Raw genomic sequence first — 20,308 nt, forward strand, 5'->3', positions numbered from 1 at the left:
TCCAAGGAAATAAAAAACGCCAGTCGGTAGGTTGCAGCGGAATTTATGCAATTGTGGCTCACGAGCGAGCGCGATGATGTAATAGTCAGCTGTGCTCTCTCTGGCAATAACAACATCCAACAATGAGCCAAATCTTCAACGCTTTGCCTCCAAGGTCATCCAGTCGCTCTCAAAGTCACTTCCTGTCGTTTTCCTCTTACTTCCTTTCCCTTCGCTGCATCCTGTCCACCATAACACGCGTTAGTATCACAAGTACTTTTAGACTCCAGGTGTGCGGTTTGTCATTTTTTATGATGGTAAAACTGCTAGCGAGATAGATACCATGAAATACGGCCTGGTATCGGCCCGATACCAATACTTGCTAATGCTATTAAAAATAGTCAATGGTTGCAGCCCTATTTGAATGTTGTTTCATTCCCTGTGAGGAATCCACTGTGGATTTTATTTTTCTCACTTCCCTGCTAAGTACAAAACTATGGAATATTTTGACACTTTACTTCCCGAAATTGTATTTCCAGCAACGCGTACTTGCGCTTCTCACGCCATCATTTGGGATTTATCTTCTGATGCGGCGCCGTTGGTGGTGTTTCACGACAAGGGTCGAAGGCCACTTTTGAACTCAGCGACTGGACGCATCCCCGGGGAAATGTGACAGCGCTTCCTCTTCTTGCTCCGGCCGTTTGTGTGTGTCACAGCTTATCTCTATAAACCGATTTGTTGGGGGCACTCACAGATCTTCGTTTGATACGTTAATCTGATCGAGCGCAACCTGAGAGTGAAGAAGGTGCGCGCGTTTAAGCGCGTCACCTCCGTGTCGGCGGAGCTCACAGAGCCGACGGCTCTTTGACATTTTTGGACCGCGGACGCAAAACCCCACCGCACCTTGCGGAGCGGACGCGTTGCCACGGCAACAAGATGTTTGTTCACTGCTGTGACCTGACATCACAGACTAGGATCCCGGATGAAATGTGAAAGCAAAGCCTAGGGAAAACGGAGGCTTCGGAGCCTAGACGGAAGATCTGACCTTTAGGCTTTTGTTCGGTTCGCAAAGAATCCGACGAAACTGGATGTTGTCACTCCTGGGCGCACGTACTGAAAAGGCAGTTGCGTATGTAATATATGAAAGAGCTGTCGTGGATAACAGTGTAAAAGTGTCTACTGATACGACCTCCCTCAACCCTCCATTCCATGTTTGTAAAAATGTTCCCCAAACAAATAATTGTGCAATTCTTCCATTAAAAACAAAAACAAACAAAAAAAAACAAATTCCTTTAGAAACCGGAAATGGCGGAAAATAGCACAGTTGCCGTTCCTACTGATCACTTTTGAACAAATCGAGCTTACCCAAATGTGTCATTTTAGCGAGCAACAATTGGTACTGTGATAAATTTAAGTATACAGTGTCTGTTGTCCGTAATTAGCAGCGGTTCCAATGTTAGCGGCTAGCGGTGCTAGCAGAATTAGCGACGAGACGCTCTCATCCGCCCCATATAGGCTGGCAAGAGCCATCAGATGACTTTTCAAATACGCTGGAAGGACTCAAGTGACACTGTTGCCGTTTCTACTGATCACTTTTGAACAAAGGACGCATTCCTAATTTGAGGACGTTACTCTAAAATCTCACTATTTTTAGAAATAATCTGCTGCCATGCACAGTTTAAACGTCGATTAAAACTTAACATGAAAATGTAACACTTATTTGGGAATGCGTATTCATAGTAAAAGAAGGCAAAAAAATGTATTAGTCCGAATGACCGATTTCTCAATAGAATTGGATTCAAATTATCATTAGGGCTGCGCCCGATGTCCTTGTTTGCGTTTTGTAACCAGGCTTTGCCTGTTGACCTCTTTCTCCGAGAGGAAACGCATACAGCAGATTTTGCACGTTCATCTATCACCGCAGCCTAGAGAGAGGCGAGAACGCCCCCCAGCCCCCTTCTCTGTAATCCACCTCTCCTGCGCCAGTGCGTCTCCATGGCGACCACTCGCCGCGCTCCCCGACACATTTTTTTTTTTTCTTGACAGGTGCATCAAGCAAAAGGAGGAAGGGAAGATTTTTTTTTTTTCTTCAAAAGTTAGAATGTCCTGGTTGTTTTCCAGGCGCATAACTGATGACCCCCCCCCCCCCCCCCCCTCGCCCCGAGGGGACGGGGCGGATTATAGATCAGATGGCGACCGGTTCTGGAAATACGGACAGACATCCGGGATCAAATTAAACGTGATCGTAATGAGCCAGAGGAAGGCTTTACGTGCTCCAAATCTGGGATGATTTTGTTATTGTTTAGCTTTGCTTTTTTTTTTTTTTCCCTCCAACAGCATGAAGGCTGATGGCTGGGTTTTGGCGGGAAAACAAAAAAACAAACTGGTTGAACCCTTCAGGCTAATTTGAATGTCGCCTTCTCGCCGCATTTACGTCGTGTGACCGTCATCGCCATTTTATGACGCCTCCCTTGGAGCCAAACGACATAATTATGCAGCAACTGTAGCCCACAGTCCACTCCCAATGACAATCTCTTCTCCTCCTCGCCGCAGTTCTCTTTGAAACAAACAACCATTTCTGATATCATAAAATGCTCCGCTTCAAAAAAATAGTGCTTCTTAAACCGGTGAAATGAATGGAAATTTTAGAATTTTTGTAACATGATTTTTTTAGTGAGGACTCAAAGCTGTTCCTTGTCTGTCTACATGTTTTGTGCCATCGTTTGTGTTCAATTATCAGTTGTATAATGGATTTCAAAGAACTATTGATGCTATTTTTTTTACTGACAAGCAAAACATTTTTAGAACGTTATTAGAACGGCATAAAGTTGCAAAAAAACTCTGATTTGTGCGCAACATTAGAGCCATCTGGTGGCATCTTGGTGTCAAACAAACCATTTGAAGTGAATTGAGGAGCTTCATTTGGACCTGTGTTTCTCCGTCTTTTTTCTGTGAACTAGTATCAAAATCAATATTAAGCATCTCAAAGCATTTTTGAATGGAAAAAACACTTTCGCCATCCGCCTCTGTCATGATTAGACTTTAGAACTAAATTTGTTGTACCTCTCGACGTATTTTACGCAGCAACTCCACAAGATGTGAAAATTAAAATCGTGTAACATCATCTGTTTTATATCTGACTGACAAACCTAACAACATAAGTGCAAATAACGTGTCGCAAAGGAGTCACAATACCACAATTTGCTGCATGTTCCAATTGATTTGCTCTTAATTAGATTTTTTTTTTTTTCCCCTTAACCAAGGTGGTGCACGTCCTTATAGGGCCTGCAGAGCCGCATCACCTGCTTCCTGGTGCCCACCTGGGCTGAGGACCATGTGACCACCAAAAGACCTCCAGCATCATGTGACCCGGCTGCTATGGAAGTCAGATTCGGCTCACTTTAACACCCACCTTCTCGGGTAAGGCTGTTTTTCGGTTTTCATCACCGAAATTTTTGCTCCTGCTCATTTTGTTCTTCTCAGCCCCAAATTTAAACTTGCATGAAATGTTTTTTTTTTTCTTTCTTTTTTAAGTTGTTGCGCCCAAATTGCTAGCTTGCCAATTCTAATTGTGCTTTTCGTAGTTAACTCTAAATGCATCCATGATTTAAGCATTGGGCGTGCCAAAAGTGTGTCATCATATTAGTTTGCGTGGTCAGATAGAAATAAACAAGTTCATTATTAAATATTAAGTAATTATCAATGAATTTTGAGTTGAATTTGGGCCTCATTTTCTCAAGTTAGCTTGCGGCTTTGCTGTGGTTTTACGACTTCTGAATACGCGATGTGCTCCCATCATCAAATGAGGTCAAAGGGAACTCTGCGTGTCGCTGAAGGAAGGAGAACGGATGCCATCTTGCCGCGTTGGTATCTTATCCAAGATTTTTTTTTTTTTTTTTTTGCGGCTATCTCACTCCCGCTTCCCCTGTAGCACAACAGTGCGCTACAGGAAGGCCAGGCTTTCTGGTTGCCTGCAAAGGACAGGAAACGGTGTCTCTCGCACAGCAGATGGAGGACGGCATGTGCTGCACACACACACACGTACACACACACACATGTTGCTGTACAACTGGCCTCCACATCAGCAGCTCCTATTTTCTCGAAACTGGCTTGCGTTTTTGCCACCGTTTTCCCAAACAAGATTCACTTCCTTGCGTAGCTTGTCTACCTTTTCCCGTATTTTTGAAAACCCCCAAAATAACAGAAAACAGACTTTTGTGAATAGAGTTTCAAGCATAACAGTAACTTTGATGCTAAAACAAAAATCACAAATTAGACTGAAAAATTGGTCTTGAAGGGCAAAGTGAGAATTTCCTTTTATTTAGCCTTCACTCTTTGAACTGCGATTTTTTTCCGCATAATTGTGTTTGGTACCCATTTACTAGTGTTGTTTTTGTACTAGATTGTTGTCCTCTAATTTGTACTTTAACCTGATTTGACTGTTTTTTTTAAAAATTGTTTTTCGACTTCCCCAAGACAGCGCGTGAAATCAAAAGTTCACAATCACCGATATATGTTCTCTGCGCCGTTGAAAGTCCGCCTTTGTCCGTGAGTAATAAGTAATAAGAATTGGTTCGTCTGGGAGATGAAGCGTAACACAGTGTCTTTTCGCCGTGGCGACGGCCATTGTTTGTCCTCAAGTCACGTGACTCTCCCAGTTGGCCAGTGGCGCTATTATTTTTTTTTCCCCGTCTTCTATTTTTTCGCGAGGCGCCTTAAAAAGAAGGTTTTGTCAAACACGGCTCTCGTCCTCACTGCGTGGGCCCTTCACTTTGTCCCCCCTCTGGTCCTCACGCCGCCGCCGCCGCCTCCTCTTCTTCAAGAATCAAGGGGCTTTTTGTTCGGCGGCGGCGGCGCTTATCGCTGGTTTCTCCACCGCTGCCCTCCCTCCTTCCCCTCCCTCGCTGTCTCCATATCTCGCTCCGTCCTTCAGCCGCTGCAGGAAGGCATACTGTGATTTTGGAGAAACGCCACCGTATTTGACCAACATAGTGTCCGGTATACGTTTTTTCCAGTAAGCTGGTTAAGACTCATTTTCATAGTTTAATTGGACCAGTCCCTCGCCATATTATGGTTATTTTGAAATATCGCTAGTGATCTGGTGGTGTGAGAACTAAGTGGATGTGACCTGTTGAAATTTGACATGTTTTCGCCACCTGGGTGAAATTTCAGCTCCCGAGTGGCTTCGTTTTTATGTGAAATGCCTTTGACGTAAAGATCAAAGAATTGGATAAAAACGTTTAAGCTTATGTCTATTTTTTGTTAACAAATCTAAGACAATATACATGTATCTATCTGTGTATGTATATTATTTTTTCCAAAATATATTTTCTACAAAACACGATATTTCAAAAATGCTAACTCTGTCATTGTTCAATTACTCATATAATCAGATGCACACCAGAATGATCCATTCTAAATATTCGAGATCCACATCCATACTTGAAACAAAATTTTATTCTTGACGACTTTGTCAATCAATTGATTTTTGCCTGATCGGCCAAAAACATATGAGGCCGCCATTTGAGAGCTGCCTTTGTCGACCTTGAACCTGAATTACGCCTTCTTGTCATATGCGCCGTATGAATTAATAAATGTCGTCCGCAACCACACATAAAGGGAGGGTGTATGATTGACAGCGCAGTTCTCAAAACTCCATTTTATTGCCGGCAAAGTACCATTAGTATGCTGTGAAAAGCACCTTAATGTATCATCATCTCATTATGTTATGTATAATTGTTTCCGCATTCCATTTTTGTGGTGCCTTGAAATACGGGAGAAAATATAACAATACTGACAGGCATACATTTTTTATCTTTTGCGAAGAATGATTCTTATTGCTGTAGTTTGTATGCATGGTATATTTGTATTATACTGACTAAAGAGGGAGTAGCACAATGTCCATTGAACTGTAGCATTTTTTTTTTTTTTTTTTACGTCGCACCGCATGACCTTGACTTTGACAGCTTGAACAAAATAAGCGATAGATGCTTCTGGCGTCGCACATGCCTTTTCACACAGTAATACCAGTTTGCTGCTGCTGGTAATAATAGCGCACTTGCTGAGAATGACACGCGTCAAAGCGCCACTTTGGCAATTTGCAGCCCGGCCGCCGCCACGCCTTAGCTCGCGCGTTACCCGTTCCTCGCAAAAATTGAAAATGGGCACGCCAGAACTGGAAAGCGAAAAATTGATACCACGCTGCTGATATGTGGGTGAACCTCTTGTGGGGGTTGTCTGACCCGCTCTTTCCCAACTCGGATTGAGACGAGGCGCATATTTGACTTTAAAAATATGCTGCGACTCAGGTCGTTTGTTTCCCTTCCGCCACCTAGTGGAAGAGCCTGTAATTGTTCTGACTGTCACGATACATCGTCGGCATAGCTAAATGAACACATTAACTTGATCAAAATCTTTACATTCACTGCCAATTTTGAGAATAGTAATTCTCCCTCCAATGGCCCTAATCCTTCTGTAACAAAAAAAAAAATCATTGCCAAACACGTGAATGGGGGGAAAAAAATGTTTTCAATTCCGTTCAAACCGGAAATAGGATTTTTGTCAAACACATCCGAGATTGTATTTTAAGCCCTAACACACACACGCACGTGGATGATGGATCACAAACGGAATGATTAGTGACACGTGCGCTTGTAAGTGTGTTCATGACGGTCTGGCAGCAGATCTGGTGCGTGTAATGTGCAGGGGTGTAAATCTGCAAATGGGGAAAAAAAAAAAAAAAAAAACCCTATTAAAAACAAATACAAGCTGTGTCACTTGGAATACACTAAAATTTTCACTCGTTGGGAGTTGTTTTTAGCTACTATGACCCAGATGCTAATATCACATCTGTATTTGACGTATTCTACACGTTGCATGCAAATCTGCATACATCATATACCATATCTTCTATCGTATATACTTTATCACATACAAGTATATCTCTTCTATAATCATATATCATACTGTATCGGATACAGGTATCATATATCATATACAGCGATCATATCATATGAACGCGTCCTCACACGTTTCCCAGACCGAGGTGGAGCTGACGAGTCGGTATGGCGCAGTCGGTACCGCGTGGCGTCGGCCGGCGGGTCTCCAAGGTCATTAACGCCAGCGCAGAGTCCGAGCCCCTGGGAAGGAGGCGGGATTGATTAATGGCTAGTGTGCAAGGAAGCGCAGTAGGGCTAGCTAACCCACTTTGGAGCCCTGCAGTCACCAACGTTATCCTGCTATTTCCTAGATACTAGCGCCGCGCTAATGCTAATTACCCGCACTGCCGTTTTACACGGCTACATAACACAGTTGTTTGCAATATTTTCCAATAACCTGAAAAATTTCAGCCAAGTACACCTCAACCAATGGAAAGCACTTTTGGATGAATAAGAGTGAAATAGAGTGATTTTTATTTATTTATATTTTTAAACTCATAAAGCAAAGCAAAACATTGCTAGGATGTCTGCAATTTGCAAAAAAAATCATCCACCAAGTGGCATCTTGCTGTCATCAGCCAAGAAATCCCTAACCAGCGCTACGCATCTTTGGATGACAAACAAAAAACATAAGACTTATTAAACTTTGGAACTGCATTTGTCATGGTATCTCTAGGCATGTTTTTCAGCAATTACAGAAAATAGATCCTGTAGAACCATCTATTTTATTCTGGGCTCATGACAATATGCATCAGAATAAAACTTAAAGGTATACAATTTGTTGCAAAAGAGTCACTATAAAAAAATTTGGCCATGCGTTTCATGTTCCAATTAATTTGCTTTTAATTTGCAAAGCTACGTACACTGTTCCCATCATGGCATTAAAGAGCATTATATTAGAATTTCACCCCCCCCCCCCCCCCCCCCCCATTTGAGAAGGTCTGCGTTTGAAAACGTTTATGGCTCCTCATGCCACTGAGTATTGCGCCCGACCACATTTGTCAGCATTCACAACCCGATTTAAAAGGAAATCAAAACACGTAAGGTCACCGCGGGTCGGAGATTTAAGCGTCCTTAAGGGTAAACAGTCTGGCAGCTCCAGGCTTTTCAAAGGACATAATGTACCTTTTACTGCGAGTTCCCCGCATTCTCCGCGACACCCGCCGCCCACTTTCCGAATTCCCCAGCCGACGCATGCGAACGAGGACACAGAGGGAATTCTGTGCCCGGCGAGAACCGCGATCTTGTCCGCGGGAGCACGCGGCGCTTGCGAAGGCTCCGCCGAGCGCCCGTTCGGTCAGGGCGGCGTCTCGGCCCGGCGCCCCTTATCGCTTGTCAGGCCACCGACAAAAAAACAATTAGCGCCTTTTGTGTTTGTACCGAGTCGCTATGAATCGTTGAGTTGTCCCGCTGTACTTGACAAAGAATGTGGACAAAAGGCTTTGATTAGCTTTCGCTCTTTAAATATGAAGGCACAGCTGCGCGCAGCATGTTAACTGCAATCTTAATCAAATCTATTGTTTTTCAGGGCTAAAAAAAAGATTCAGTTATTAATCGCTTTGTACTAGCAGGTTTTTTTTTGTTTCAAATTTAGCATATACGGTAATCCCTCGCACCTTACCGTATTTTCCGTAGTATATGGTACACCTAAGAACCTTCATTTTCCTCAAAAGTGAACTGCGCCTTATAACCGGTTGCGCCTTATACAGAACATAAACCACGGGTTTTCATTTTTGAGTGAGGAAAAAAGAACTTAATCACAATTAAAATTTTATAACACCTTGTTTTCAAGTTTGATATATATATGTTCTAGTTTTGAAGCAATTTATATGGGGACAATCTGACCCTAACCCAATCTTAGCAGCGTTAGAAGATTTTATAGCACATTGCTTGCGCTAAATCCTGACTTTCGTGACCTCTCGCGGACACATGCCGACTATGAGACAGCGCCGCTCCTCACAACCGTCTCCCGTACCAAAGTAGACGCCTCAAATTCCCCCCGAGCCAACGTCTCTCATGACCCATTTTCACGACGGCCGACGGCCGGCGACTCGCTGCCGAGTGCTAAATGGAGTGAGGACAATGCACAAATGCCACGGTAGCCATTTGCCCACTCTCTGACCCCTGCTAAATGATGACTCGCGCTAAAAAGAAAAGTCCAATTTTGATGCTCGAGCTGTATAGGCGCCTGGCGCTGAAAAATGAGACGCTCGCGGGAAGAGGATGCCGCTTTATTAATAGCAATATTGGGGACATTCCGGGAGGGAAGGAAGTGGTCCTCAAGGGATGCTCAAGCGGTAAAAACGTGAAAAACTGGAAAAATGTCTCCCTCAGGGTGCTTTTCAGCCATGTACAGGTCAGGGGGTGGATGGACGGGCAGACAGGCAACCGCTGTGACCTTGGCATTGTCTAGGTCAGTAGCTTGGTGACGGATCTCGACGTTGAAATGACTTTCAGATAGACTGGTGACAAATACAGTATTTAACACCGAGACTAAAGTGACAGACAGTTGAAAATGCCTTTTAATTGAACGGGGGTTACCGGTGTGTGGCGGGAGAGGCTATGCACTGCCAAAACCCCCGAATGAAGAATGAAGAATTGTAATTTCCATGTAAAGGATATAAGGAAAACATACATAAAACATGCACGCTGGAGCCATTAATAATGAATCAGCAACAATAGGAGGAGCAAACGTTTAAGCTTCTCCGATCGAAGGCGGGCCTGCTGCGGCCGCTGCTTGGGAGAAGACTTAAAAAGCGACGGACCTTGAGAGTGTTTTGAAAGCATTAAAAAGTCACAACGTGTTCCACTGCATCACCTCAAGGCTGCAGGTGTGCGCTGCAGCTGCGCTGGGAAGAAAAAAGAAAGAAGAAGGGCTAAGTGTATAATCAATGAGCTGTTTGTGTTGGGATGGGCTACCAGGCCGTGCCGCAGCGTCCAATAAAAGGGCGCTGGGAGGGGGGGGGGATTCGAAGAGGGGACGCTCGAAGAATTTGGAGTCAGCACCAGCTGAGCGAGAAGTTTCAGGTCAATAACGCTTCCCGGTGCCATCAAGAAAATGCCACATATGAGGGGACCCCCGCTGAAAGACCGATGAGGGCATTCCGATGAGGAAAGATGAGGAGGCGGGAACCGGGCCCCCCATTCCCTCATCTCCCTCCCGCGCGTCCAGCTCTTGAGGAACTTCGCCACTGTTAATGATGTCATAAACCTCGCTGGAAAGTCCCGAAAAAAAAAAAAAAAACCTCTGGCCTTATGTCCCACCCGCCTAAGACTTAACTTCAAGGTAGCACCAGATGTCTGTGTGACCAGCGGACCATCCGCTACCGATCCATTCTAGCTCCACTAAGCACAACTAAGTTTTTTAGAAATCGGGGCGATCTTGTTGAGTACCCACTGAAAAAATACTTTTCTGTTTTTCTGACTAATGAATCGCTGATGTCAATCGTGTAGCACCGACTCCTGCCAAGGAGGACCTAATTTTTGTCCTATCTGCCTTCAGTATCAGTGGCTGGTATCTGCATCCTTCATAATCACTCGATTTCAAGAAATAAGGACGGTATCGGCGTGATACAGATACCTGGTATCAGTGCTTAATACCCACACATCCTTAGTTATTCTCATGTACTGGTTTTTTACATTGATACCTTGAGATCAGAGGTGCGATGATTAGTCAACAATTAATTGGTTACATTTATAATTGTTTGATAAGCAATCATATGAATGCCTTTTTGATTCAAATTGCCATTTTGCCTAGTATATTCTGACATGCTAAGATAACGGAATCATCATTTATGTTTGTGTATTTTCAGCACTGTCAATTGAGCATAATATCCTGTTTTTGATGAAAAGAATGGAAATACACTAATGCAATTTTAAAAATACCATTCCTTGATTAATCTGGAAGTAACAACAGATTAATCGATTATTGAAATAATCGTTAGTTGCAGCCATACTTGAGATACACGTTCGTTCCATAACTGTGGCTTGTGCATGAAGAGATCCTAAACTGTTCCAGCATAAAAAGATCAAACAATTTAAATGAAAAAAAAAAAGGCAGGAAGTCACAGTCATTTTTGTTGTTAATCTTGAACATGGCGTGCGTTTTCTCAATGAAAACAGCAACCCCGCTGAGTCTCCCTTCCAAACGTTGGACATTTGCGCCTCCTTGTGGTCGTCCACGACCATTGTTTTTTTTATGAGCACAGCTCTAATGAATGAGCAGGATATGAGTGTATCGTTCCATTGTGACTCCTTCTGTCTAGATGAGCACATTCCTCCAATCTGAATGGGGTTATTCTCCCTTTGGCGTTCCCATGCGGGGAAATTTAATATCCGTCTTGTTGTTGTTTTTCCCCCGCAGTCACAATGCTTCTGTTTTTGGTGGCAACCACAACATCATCGAATTCGAGCAGCAATGGCAACCATACGCGAGGTAAGCGCCGCACCAGTAAGTCATCGCTTTGCGGCCAACAAACGTAAACAATGGGCGCCGTGGGGGTGATCTTATCTTAAAATGGTGATTAAAACTTGTCGGATTTGTCTTGCTGGTTACGACGCTGAAATCAACTTTTAGCAACTGCGGCATTTGTCTACCTTCCCCCTCAGAGGACGCCCTGTCCACTGGCCACCATGTCCTCCCCACAGTTCTGGTCCTGTCCCTGCTGCTGCTCATCGTGGTCCTGCTGGCCTGGTACTTCCTCAGGTAAACATTAGCCAACTTTCACACAGACGGCCAGAAAAATGGCCGCAACAGAGTGCCAGTTTAGGTCAAATTGATGTTTGACGTCTACGGTCGTCAGTGGCACTGAATGAGTTGAAATGTTTTTCATCTGTTGTCCCCCCTCTTGGCTACCTGAGGGGGAATATAAGGCAGACAGGAGAGTATATTGGTCCTCGAAACATCTCGGCGCTCGTTTTTTGGAAAGGCTAAAAAATATATGACTAAGTACTTGTCTGTTCACGTCCATCAGGAGCACCATCAAGAGCAAATTAATTGGAACGTGAAGTGACACTGCTAAAACATTTTTAATCGTGACTAATTTGCAAAACCTTTGCTGTTGGCTTATTAAGTGTTCTATAGATTTGCATTATAATTTGCGGTGTAATTTTATCGCAAACACCAGCAATGAAACAGATGACATCACACAATCTATCCTTAGTAGTTGCTGGATAAAATATGCCTAGAGATACCACTATAAAATTAGCTCCAAAATTCAATAAATGAAACGCCTAGGAAGCAGCGCCCTATTTTGAGAGGTTTTGTTTTCTTTTCACCCAAAAACGCTTTGCGCTGGTTAAGGGGTACTTGGCTGAAACAAATAAAATCAAATTACTGTGGGCTATGTCAATGGAAAAAAGGTTAAGAACCACTCCTATAGCAAAATGTAACAATAAGTTGCTTCCTGTTCTATTCAATTTGCTCTTAACTTGAAAAGAAACAGGAAAGCAGATTTGCTTAAACCTGCTGAAACCTTGTTCAAATCTCTTGTATCCCCAGAGGTACCCGCGCCGCCGTTTGAGAACCGACGCGCTACGTAAATCCAGTTCGCGCTCTAGTTCTGCAGTGTTGTTTTTCGAGTCAGTTTGCAGGGACGCCGTAGCAACAAGCAGTAAGAGGACTCGGGACAATTCTATTGTTTTCAACTTATGACTGAGCCGTGAAGATTTAATTACGGCGAAAGCGAAAGCACGTAGGCTTTTTATATACCTCCAAACAAACACGGCCGCGTTAGCCCTCCTCCTGGAGCGCGGGCCCTCACTGATTGGCTCGCAGCCAGATTCCGAGGCAGCGCTCCGGGTGACAAACACTTCCTCCTCTAGTCGCCGAGGCGGAGCCCGAGTCAGGAAGCGGCGCTCGTTGCCTCCCTCGGTCAGTCGGTCGGTAGCGCGGCGGGGCGCGAGAACACACGAACGCCGTCTCTCCAACTCGTTAGCTCATGAGAAAGACCACCTTCTCCGGCTTCAGATGGTGAAAGTTTTGTTTTTCTTTTTTCTTTTTATTCTGGACTTCCTTTTTAGGTGTGATTTTCATTTGTGCCTTTTAGGTTAAAAAACCAAAGGAAAGCAGCGGTGACCACAGTGGACAAGAAGATCCCGAATGGCATCCTGGAGGAGCAAGGCACGTGAAAGCGTTTTACGACCATGCAATTGAAGAGGACGTGACAATAGCGGGCGCCGCGTGCTTTCTGTCACACCGCTTGATTGTGGTCGTCCCCCACTTCCTGTCTGCGCCGCGAAGAAGAAAAAAAACCTCCGAAAGCAGCGAATATTCTAATGATGCTTTGGAACGCTTCTCCTCAGACGCAACGGTGGTCCTCCTGCCCAGGTCTCCTTCGGCCGCCAAGAACTACCCGCCGCTCGCCGTGGAACACCTGGAGGACGAGTACCGGCTGCGCTCGGCCGATGACGGAAAACTCTTCAGGGAGGAGTACAACGTAAGTGTCCCCATAAAACTGAGCCGAAATGCAGTGTGAAAGGGGCTTTCGGTTCTACCCGCGAAGATGGAAAATGGCGCTAAATGGGATTTCTGGAAAGATTAGCCGCATGGAAAAAAACGCCGGCTCTCTCAGGCGACGTGAAAGGGGCCTTGGGATATTAACATGGAATATGGAAACATGCCAGGTGGACCTTGTCCCTCCCTTTCCTTGTCGGTGCTTTTCAAAAATGTCGGCGGTTACCATGCGTAAAAAGCACTCGGTCACATATTGACTCCCTTTCGCGTTTTAGCGCGCTTGCGAAACATTGTTTCGAGTTTAGCGCATTTTGCGCTTACTTCAATGATTTACCAAACTGCGATGTAGCCGCCGTGAAATATTTTTGCAGCCAAGTACTCCCGAAAAACACTTTTTGATGAAATAAGAAAAAAATAATAGAGCTGTGCCATCCGTGTCGGATTTAGGAAACGTTGGAAATACATTTGTAGTGTTATCTTAAGGTATATTTCTTTCAACAACTCTACAATATAGGTTGTGTGACATCAGTTTTGTTTGTTGCTCATTTGTGTAAGTAATGACAATACACATCTGTATAAAAGTGCTTCAAATTCCAGTTAATTTGTTCTCAATTTGAAAAGAAAAGCTTACTCTTCCCGCCACAACATTAATAAGTAATAAATTATATTTACTGCAGAAAACCTATTTAAATTTTACCCAACATGGGTTTCTGACCTAAAAGTGGAGAAAATGATTTTTTAAACAAAATTGTAATAGCGATGCAATGCCGCCATCTACAGGGATCTGTTATGTTAATGAACGTGAAGTAGATGAATGCTTTTTACACATTGGGGAAAACCATTTAGCCCTTTTTTTAAACCGTGACACATGCATTGATACTCCCATGAAAAATACCCTTTTTCTGTTTCAGCATCTGAGTCACTCTTTCATTTCATGTGTGACTTTTATTTAGCGTACGCTAATAGAGGAAGCGCATGCGTAAGCTAACGAAGGGAGCGCAATGAGTGTTTTGTAGCAAAGGAAATGACTAAAAAAAAAAAATAAGGCAGCCGCTCGTCTGCTTTTTGTGTCGCGCGCGCATGAGCTCTTTTGACGCGTTGAGAAAAATGTTGTCCCGTGCAGTCGCTGCCGGGGGGTCACCCTCAGGGGACGTACGAGGAGGCCAACAAGGACAACAACAAGGACAAGAACAGATATCCCAACATTCTTCCATGTGAGTATTTTCTTAGCTGTTGCGCAAGATGCCCGTTGGAGCAGCCTGTCGCAACATCAGACTTGTTGCCGTGACGACCACCAGTGGTCTGATTTTTATACATTATTGAGCTACATCAAGTGATAAAAAGCTTGTGGACACCCCCCCCCAAAAAAAAAAAATCAAAATCAATGACAGACCACTTTAAAGATAGAAGTATGTCTTTCATTATTATTTTTAGCGACAGCCGATTCCACATTTTTCACACAGATACCAGCACAAATGATCAATTCTTGTATCACTGATACCAAGTACCGATACCCCAAGTACTTTTGATACACAATATTTCCTATTCAAAACAAAAACAAGAACAATTGATGAAAACGTCCTATTCTATTGAGAGCAGCTGATACTAGTATCCGTTGCCAACACGTTTACCGATATCTAAAATCGGGCCGGGTTTGGATACTTGCTATCGCTACTAGCTAATCTGACAAGCACGAATGACATGACCTTGGCCGCCTCAGATGATCACTCCAGGGTGGTGCTGACTCAGCCGGAAGGATGTCCCGCCTCCGACTACATCAACGCCTCCTACATCGACGTGAGCATAATTACGATCTTTTTTTTTTTTCCTCTTTATTTCACTTCTTAACCAAAGTTTTCCCCTTAACAGGGTTTCACCGTTAAAAACAAATTCATAGCAGCACAAGGTACGTTGACATGCTTGTTTCATTATCATATTGGGAAATGGATCTTTTTTTTTTTTCAAATTGCGCTCGCAGGTCCAAAAGAGGAGACGGTAGGCGATTTTTGGAGGATGATCTGGGAGCAGAAGGTGTCCACCGTTGTCATGCTAACGAACTTGAAGGAGAGGAAGGAAGTGAGTGTTTTTCAGGCGGGAACGCGCCGATCCAAATTGGAAATGATTCAAGCGAGATTGAGTGGATTCTGGCCGCGCAGGACAAGTGTTACCAGTACTGGCCCGATCAAGGCTGCTGGACTTACGGGAACGTGCGCGTGGCCGTGGAGGACTTCACCGTGCTGGTGGATTACACCATCCGCAAGTTCTGCATACAATACGTACGCTAGCAAAAAAAAAAAAAAAAAAAGCCGTCACTCGGCGCTACGCTAGCCGCGCTAACTTGGTTTTCTTCGCCCGCAGCAATCGAGCGAGGCGGCTAAGTCGCCGCGGCTGGTCACGCAGCTCCACTTCACCAGCTGGCCCGACTTCGGCGTGCCCTTCTCGCCCATCGGGATGCTCAAGTTCCTCAAGAAGGTCAAGTCCGTTAACCCGCCCTTCGCGGGGCCCATCCTGGTCCACTGCAGGTACGCCCCACGCGTAACTATTCCAAATATTTTTCCGTCGTAGTACGGCCGTCAACGTGAATATTTCTTTCATCGATTATGCTAACATAGCTCGTTTGAATAGTTGAGAGTGGAAGGTCAAAATATTAGTTGCACTTCATGTATGTATCATAATGTTGTTTTTTGTTTTTTTCCCCCTCAGCGCCGGCGTCGGTCGGACAGGCACGTTCATCGTGATCGACGGCATGATCGAAATGATGCACTCGGAGCAGAAAGTGGACGTGTTCGGCTTCGTCTCCAAGATCCGGGAGCAGCGTTCGCAGCTCATCCAGACGGACGTGAGCCGGAAGCTCTTTCCGCACGCGCCACGCGTCAAAGTCCACCCGGGCCATCCTCGCTCTCGTCCGTCTCGCAGATGCAGTACTCCTTCATCTACCAGGCGCTGCTGGAGTACTTTCTCTACGGAGACACGGAGTTGGACGTGTCCTCTCTGGAGGGACACCTCCACAAGCTGCATAACACTTTCAACCAAGGAGATCGCGTCGGCTTGGAGGAGGAGTTCAAGGTCAGGGCCGATCCCCATTCCGGAACCTCACAGCAGCAGCCCTTGACATTTTTTTCAATGACGAACCCCGTTCTTCTGCCAAATAACATTTAACTCTCCCCGTATTCCAATTAATTTGCTTTTAATTTGAAAATAATGGCTTACTGTTCCTGGCAGGCCATCAAAAAGCATGTTGGATTACCTGCGGAAACTCTTAAAATTTCACATACCCCTCAAAGTGCCTTTTATTGACTATTTTTATCATGTTATGCTTATTTATTTTGGGGTATTTTACATGTACCCCGATTTGAGATGCGTCACAGTATTTTTTATTATTTTTTTTAATCAGAAACTGACCAACATGCGTATCATGAAGGAGAACATGAGAACGGGGAACCTGCCCGCCAACATGAAGAAGAACAGAGTGCTGCAGATCATTCCGTGTAAGAGAAGAGGAAGAAGAGGAAAAATAGCAGCGATTCAACCTTCTCTTCCGTCTGCTTTTTCTTCCTCTTTTAGACGACTTCAACAGAGTTATTCTCTCCATGAGGAGAGGTCAGGAGTTTACAGATTACATCAACGCATCCTTCATAGACGTGAGCCCCTTTACGCTATATCCTTTGAATGATCTCCAGCGGGTTCTCAACATCTTTTTTTTTCATCCGGGTACCCCCTAACCTAACCCTTTGGGTGTCTCTCGTCTCCAGGGCTACCGTCAGAAGGACTACTTCATCGCCACGCAGGGCCCGCTGCAGCACACGGTGGAGGACTTCTGGAGGATGGCGTGGGAGTGGAAGTGTCACTCCGTCGTCATGCTGACCGAGCTGCAGGAGAGGGAGCAGGTGGGCCCCCTCCCTCCCTTCCTCCCTCCCTCCTCCTCCGCGACGCGCGTCCGTGACGAGCGCCGCCCTTTTCAGGACAAGTGTTACCAGTACTGGCCCAGCGAGGAGTCGCAGACGTACGGCGACTACAGCGTGGAGATGAAGGGCGACGCCGCGTGCGACGCCTTCAGCCTACGAGACTTGGTACTCACCTTCCTGCCGGTGAGAGCCGCTCGCCTCGCGCAGTCGGGCCAAAGGCAATCGATGCCGAGAAGGAAGTCCTTTTATTTTTTGAAAATGATTGTTCCAGCAAAAACCTGTTTAGAGTGTGAACTTGTCTAAAAAAAAATTTCCAAATTTGTCTGTTCTTTCTGTTAAGATTTTGTTTGTTTATTTTTTGTTGAAAGTATGTTTTGTTTACGACAAATATTTTTCATTCATCCTAGATGTATTTTTCTCTATTTTCGTTATACTATATGGTTTTCCATTAATAGTGTTTTTTTATTGTATATTTTTCTATCAAGTTTTTTTTTTAGTGTGAATGCCTTTCAGTTTATAACTTTATACTTTTACTTTTATTATACTGTCTTTCCAATAATTTTTGTAATTTATTGCAGTTTTTTTTCCTGTATATTTTTATATTTAGAGCTTTTTAGTATTTTTTTCAGTTGTATTTTTATTATGTGCATTTCATTATTATTATGTATGTTTTTCTATACATATAGATATATATATGTGATGATTATTATTACTACCATTATTATTGATAAATTTGTTAATGAATGGCTTGTATTTTGCCATAGGAGAAGGCAACGCGCGTCATCCGGCATTTCCACTTCCACGGCTGGCCCGAAGTGGGCATCCCGGCCGAGGGGCGGGGCATGATCGACATCATCGCGGCGGTCCAGCGGCAGCAGCAACAGTCGGGAAACCACCCCATTGTGGTGCACTGCAGGTACGGGCACGCGCACCCGAGAGCGCTAATGGCGCTAATGCCTTTGCGCAATTGTTGACAATGTGATGGATTCCCACCCACATTTAGAGTATGCTTGGGTTTTTTGTTTTTTTTTTAATCTACAAGTATGTGCTGAATGTTGAGGTCATGACCAATCACAGTTCAGCCTTGAGCGGGTGGTGCACCGTGATCGGTCATCATCTTAGCCTTGAGAAACTCGGGTCATTTTCAGTCATTTTCAATGTGTTGATTGTATATGAGAAATAACTTAGTTCTCAAATTAATCATAGCTAAAAAGCTCTGAAAAGTGAACTGTCCCTTTAAATGGAGATCGTGAAGCATTTAACCAATGTCGCATGATTATTTTTTGTTTTTTGTTTTGTTTTTGAGGGCTTTGGAACCCAGCTCCCGTTTTTCAATGTAAATTACAGGTTGTATTTGGTTGTAAGTAGACTCTAATTGCTCTTACGATATTAGCAGCTGTGTCAGTACAGAAGCAAAACCATATTTCGACTTTTTCGAGAACCAGCAACAAAACAGGACATTTGACATGAAAAATCCGTGAGCGAAACCTGACATTGACAGAAAAGTTCCACCAGATGGCGCCAAAGTAATCTAAAACTATGACTGCTTAGGCCTGCCCTATAAAGAAGTGAACAGGCAAGATGAAAAGCCTCCCCTGAAATAATACATAGCATTGTGGGCTTTGTTTCCTAACGCTGCCGTGAGTTTTTGCCAGTCAGAAGTACATGACGCTAACGGCGTGGCTTTGTGGTGCGCTTTGTAGCGCCGGCGCGGGGCGGACGGGTACGTTCATTGCACTCAGCAACATCTTGGAGCGCGTCAAGGCGGAAGGCCTGCTGGACGTCTTCCAAACGGTCAAGAGTTTACGCATGCAGAGGCCGCACATGGTCCAGACGGTGGTGAGTTTTTCTTTTTTGACGGTCGTTTTAACAAAAGTTGACTTTTTTCCCCTCGAGAGATATTCTACTGTTTTTTAACGGCATATTTTGTGCATGGATTTGACTTTTTAAATATAGGGTTTTGACGAGAGTGATTTTATTTACGGGATTCTTTTGTTTAATTTTAAATTTGCTATGTTTTATTGAGGTCATTTTTTTGTCACTTACTTTCTGTGTTTTAACCGCAATATTCGAATGAATATTTTGCCACCGGCTGTCGACTGAAAACGACATCACATTTGCTCAAATCTCGGCGGCATCCAATCACGGCTCAGCTCGCCTGTCACGTGACCAAACGCGATTTTGTCACTACCTGAGCAACCGCGACGTCATTTTCAGTGGACGTTAGCTTCGGATTTGATTGAGCGTGACGGTCGCGCGTCGCGTTTAACGGAATTGTAAAACGGATTGTTTTTTTTGTGTTTTTTTTTGACAGGAGCAGTACGATTTCTGCTACCGGGTGGTACAAGACTTTGTGGACATTTTCTCCGACTATGCCAACTTCAAATGAGCTGATTGTTTGCCTTATGGACGTTGTCATTGTCCTCCTCCTTTGGGTTTGGTTTTGTTTTCCAAAACCGGTCAGTAAACGGTCGCATTTTTTTGCTATGCACTTGTCCTAACATCAACTAAACCTCCGTCCTGCCCGGATTGTATTCAAAAGGAATTGTGCACGGGTCACGGAATACAAAAGTGGTAATTTATATTTTGCAGTATGTATGATAATTGTTCATGTTCTCTTTTTCTTGTTGTATGATATTGTACTTTGGAATGTTTATGTCTATGGAATATTTTTAAAAATTGTAAATGTATTTATGTACCCAAAGCCACTTTTTATCGATGACTCGGACATGTTCATCAAATCCTGGCGTGTCGCTTTTAAATGGGGATGAAAAAAAAAAAAAAAAAAAGCACATAAGTCAGCCTCTCACAGCCAAAAACTTGCAATACCCCATAACAATTTTTAGTTGATATTTTGGTTTCTTTTTTTAATTGGGGAAATATGAGTTAGGATGCAGTATCAAAAATAACACCTTTAGGTTGTTTTTGAGCGTGTAAAGAAAAACAAAATGGCTTGTCTGATTGCAAAGCTTTTAAATGTCAAATAACCCGACGGCCGCATTAAACTCCATTTTGGGAAGAATTTCATTGAA

General features: G+C 44.0%; 1 protein-coding gene across 2 annotated transcripts in view; it reads left to right on the forward strand.

The window, feature by feature from the left end:
- The window catches only part of ptprea (protein tyrosine phosphatase receptor type Ea), a 29,113-nt gene extending 8,805 nt beyond the window's left edge, over nucleotides 1-20,308 (forward strand). Inside the window, exons 2-21 of one of the 2 annotated variants that reach the window (XM_088439582.1) lie at nucleotides 3,243-3,399; nucleotides 11,281-11,352; nucleotides 11,526-11,622; nucleotides 12,965-13,038; nucleotides 13,221-13,354; nucleotides 14,495-14,585; nucleotides 15,092-15,168; nucleotides 15,241-15,277; nucleotides 15,350-15,447; nucleotides 15,528-15,647; nucleotides 15,730-15,893; nucleotides 16,075-16,210; nucleotides 16,288-16,437; nucleotides 16,766-16,859; nucleotides 16,936-17,012; nucleotides 17,124-17,258; nucleotides 17,334-17,459; nucleotides 18,041-18,192; nucleotides 18,980-19,115; nucleotides 19,591-20,308. In XM_088439582.1, coding sequence (XP_088295708.1) covers nucleotides 11,286-11,352; nucleotides 11,526-11,622; nucleotides 12,965-13,038; nucleotides 13,221-13,354; nucleotides 14,495-14,585; nucleotides 15,092-15,168; nucleotides 15,241-15,277; nucleotides 15,350-15,447; nucleotides 15,528-15,647; nucleotides 15,730-15,893; nucleotides 16,075-16,210; nucleotides 16,288-16,437; nucleotides 16,766-16,859; nucleotides 16,936-17,012; nucleotides 17,124-17,258; nucleotides 17,334-17,459; nucleotides 18,041-18,192; nucleotides 18,980-19,115; nucleotides 19,591-19,665 — 2,040 coding nt within the window. In that variant the 5' untranslated portion in view covers nucleotides 3,243-3,399; nucleotides 11,281-11,285 and the 3' untranslated portion in view covers nucleotides 19,666-20,308. Of the gene's footprint in view, nucleotides 1-3,242; nucleotides 3,400-11,280; nucleotides 11,353-11,525; nucleotides 11,623-12,727; nucleotides 12,889-12,964; nucleotides 13,039-13,220; nucleotides 13,355-14,494; nucleotides 14,586-15,091; nucleotides 15,169-15,240; nucleotides 15,278-15,349; nucleotides 15,448-15,527; nucleotides 15,648-15,729; nucleotides 15,894-16,074; nucleotides 16,211-16,287; nucleotides 16,438-16,765; nucleotides 16,860-16,935; nucleotides 17,013-17,123; nucleotides 17,259-17,333; nucleotides 17,460-18,040; nucleotides 18,193-18,979; nucleotides 19,116-19,590 lie in introns of those variants that run through there. The other variant, XM_088439583.1, reaches the window with a different exon arrangement.

Source organism: Hippichthys cyanospilos, chromosome 17 (assembly GCF_059441005.1).
Source record: "Hippichthys cyanospilos isolate Australia breed blue-spotted pipefish chromosome 17, RoL_Hcya_1.0, whole genome shotgun sequence".
NCBI lineage: Eukaryota > Metazoa > Chordata > Actinopteri > Syngnathiformes > Syngnathidae > Hippichthys > Hippichthys cyanospilos.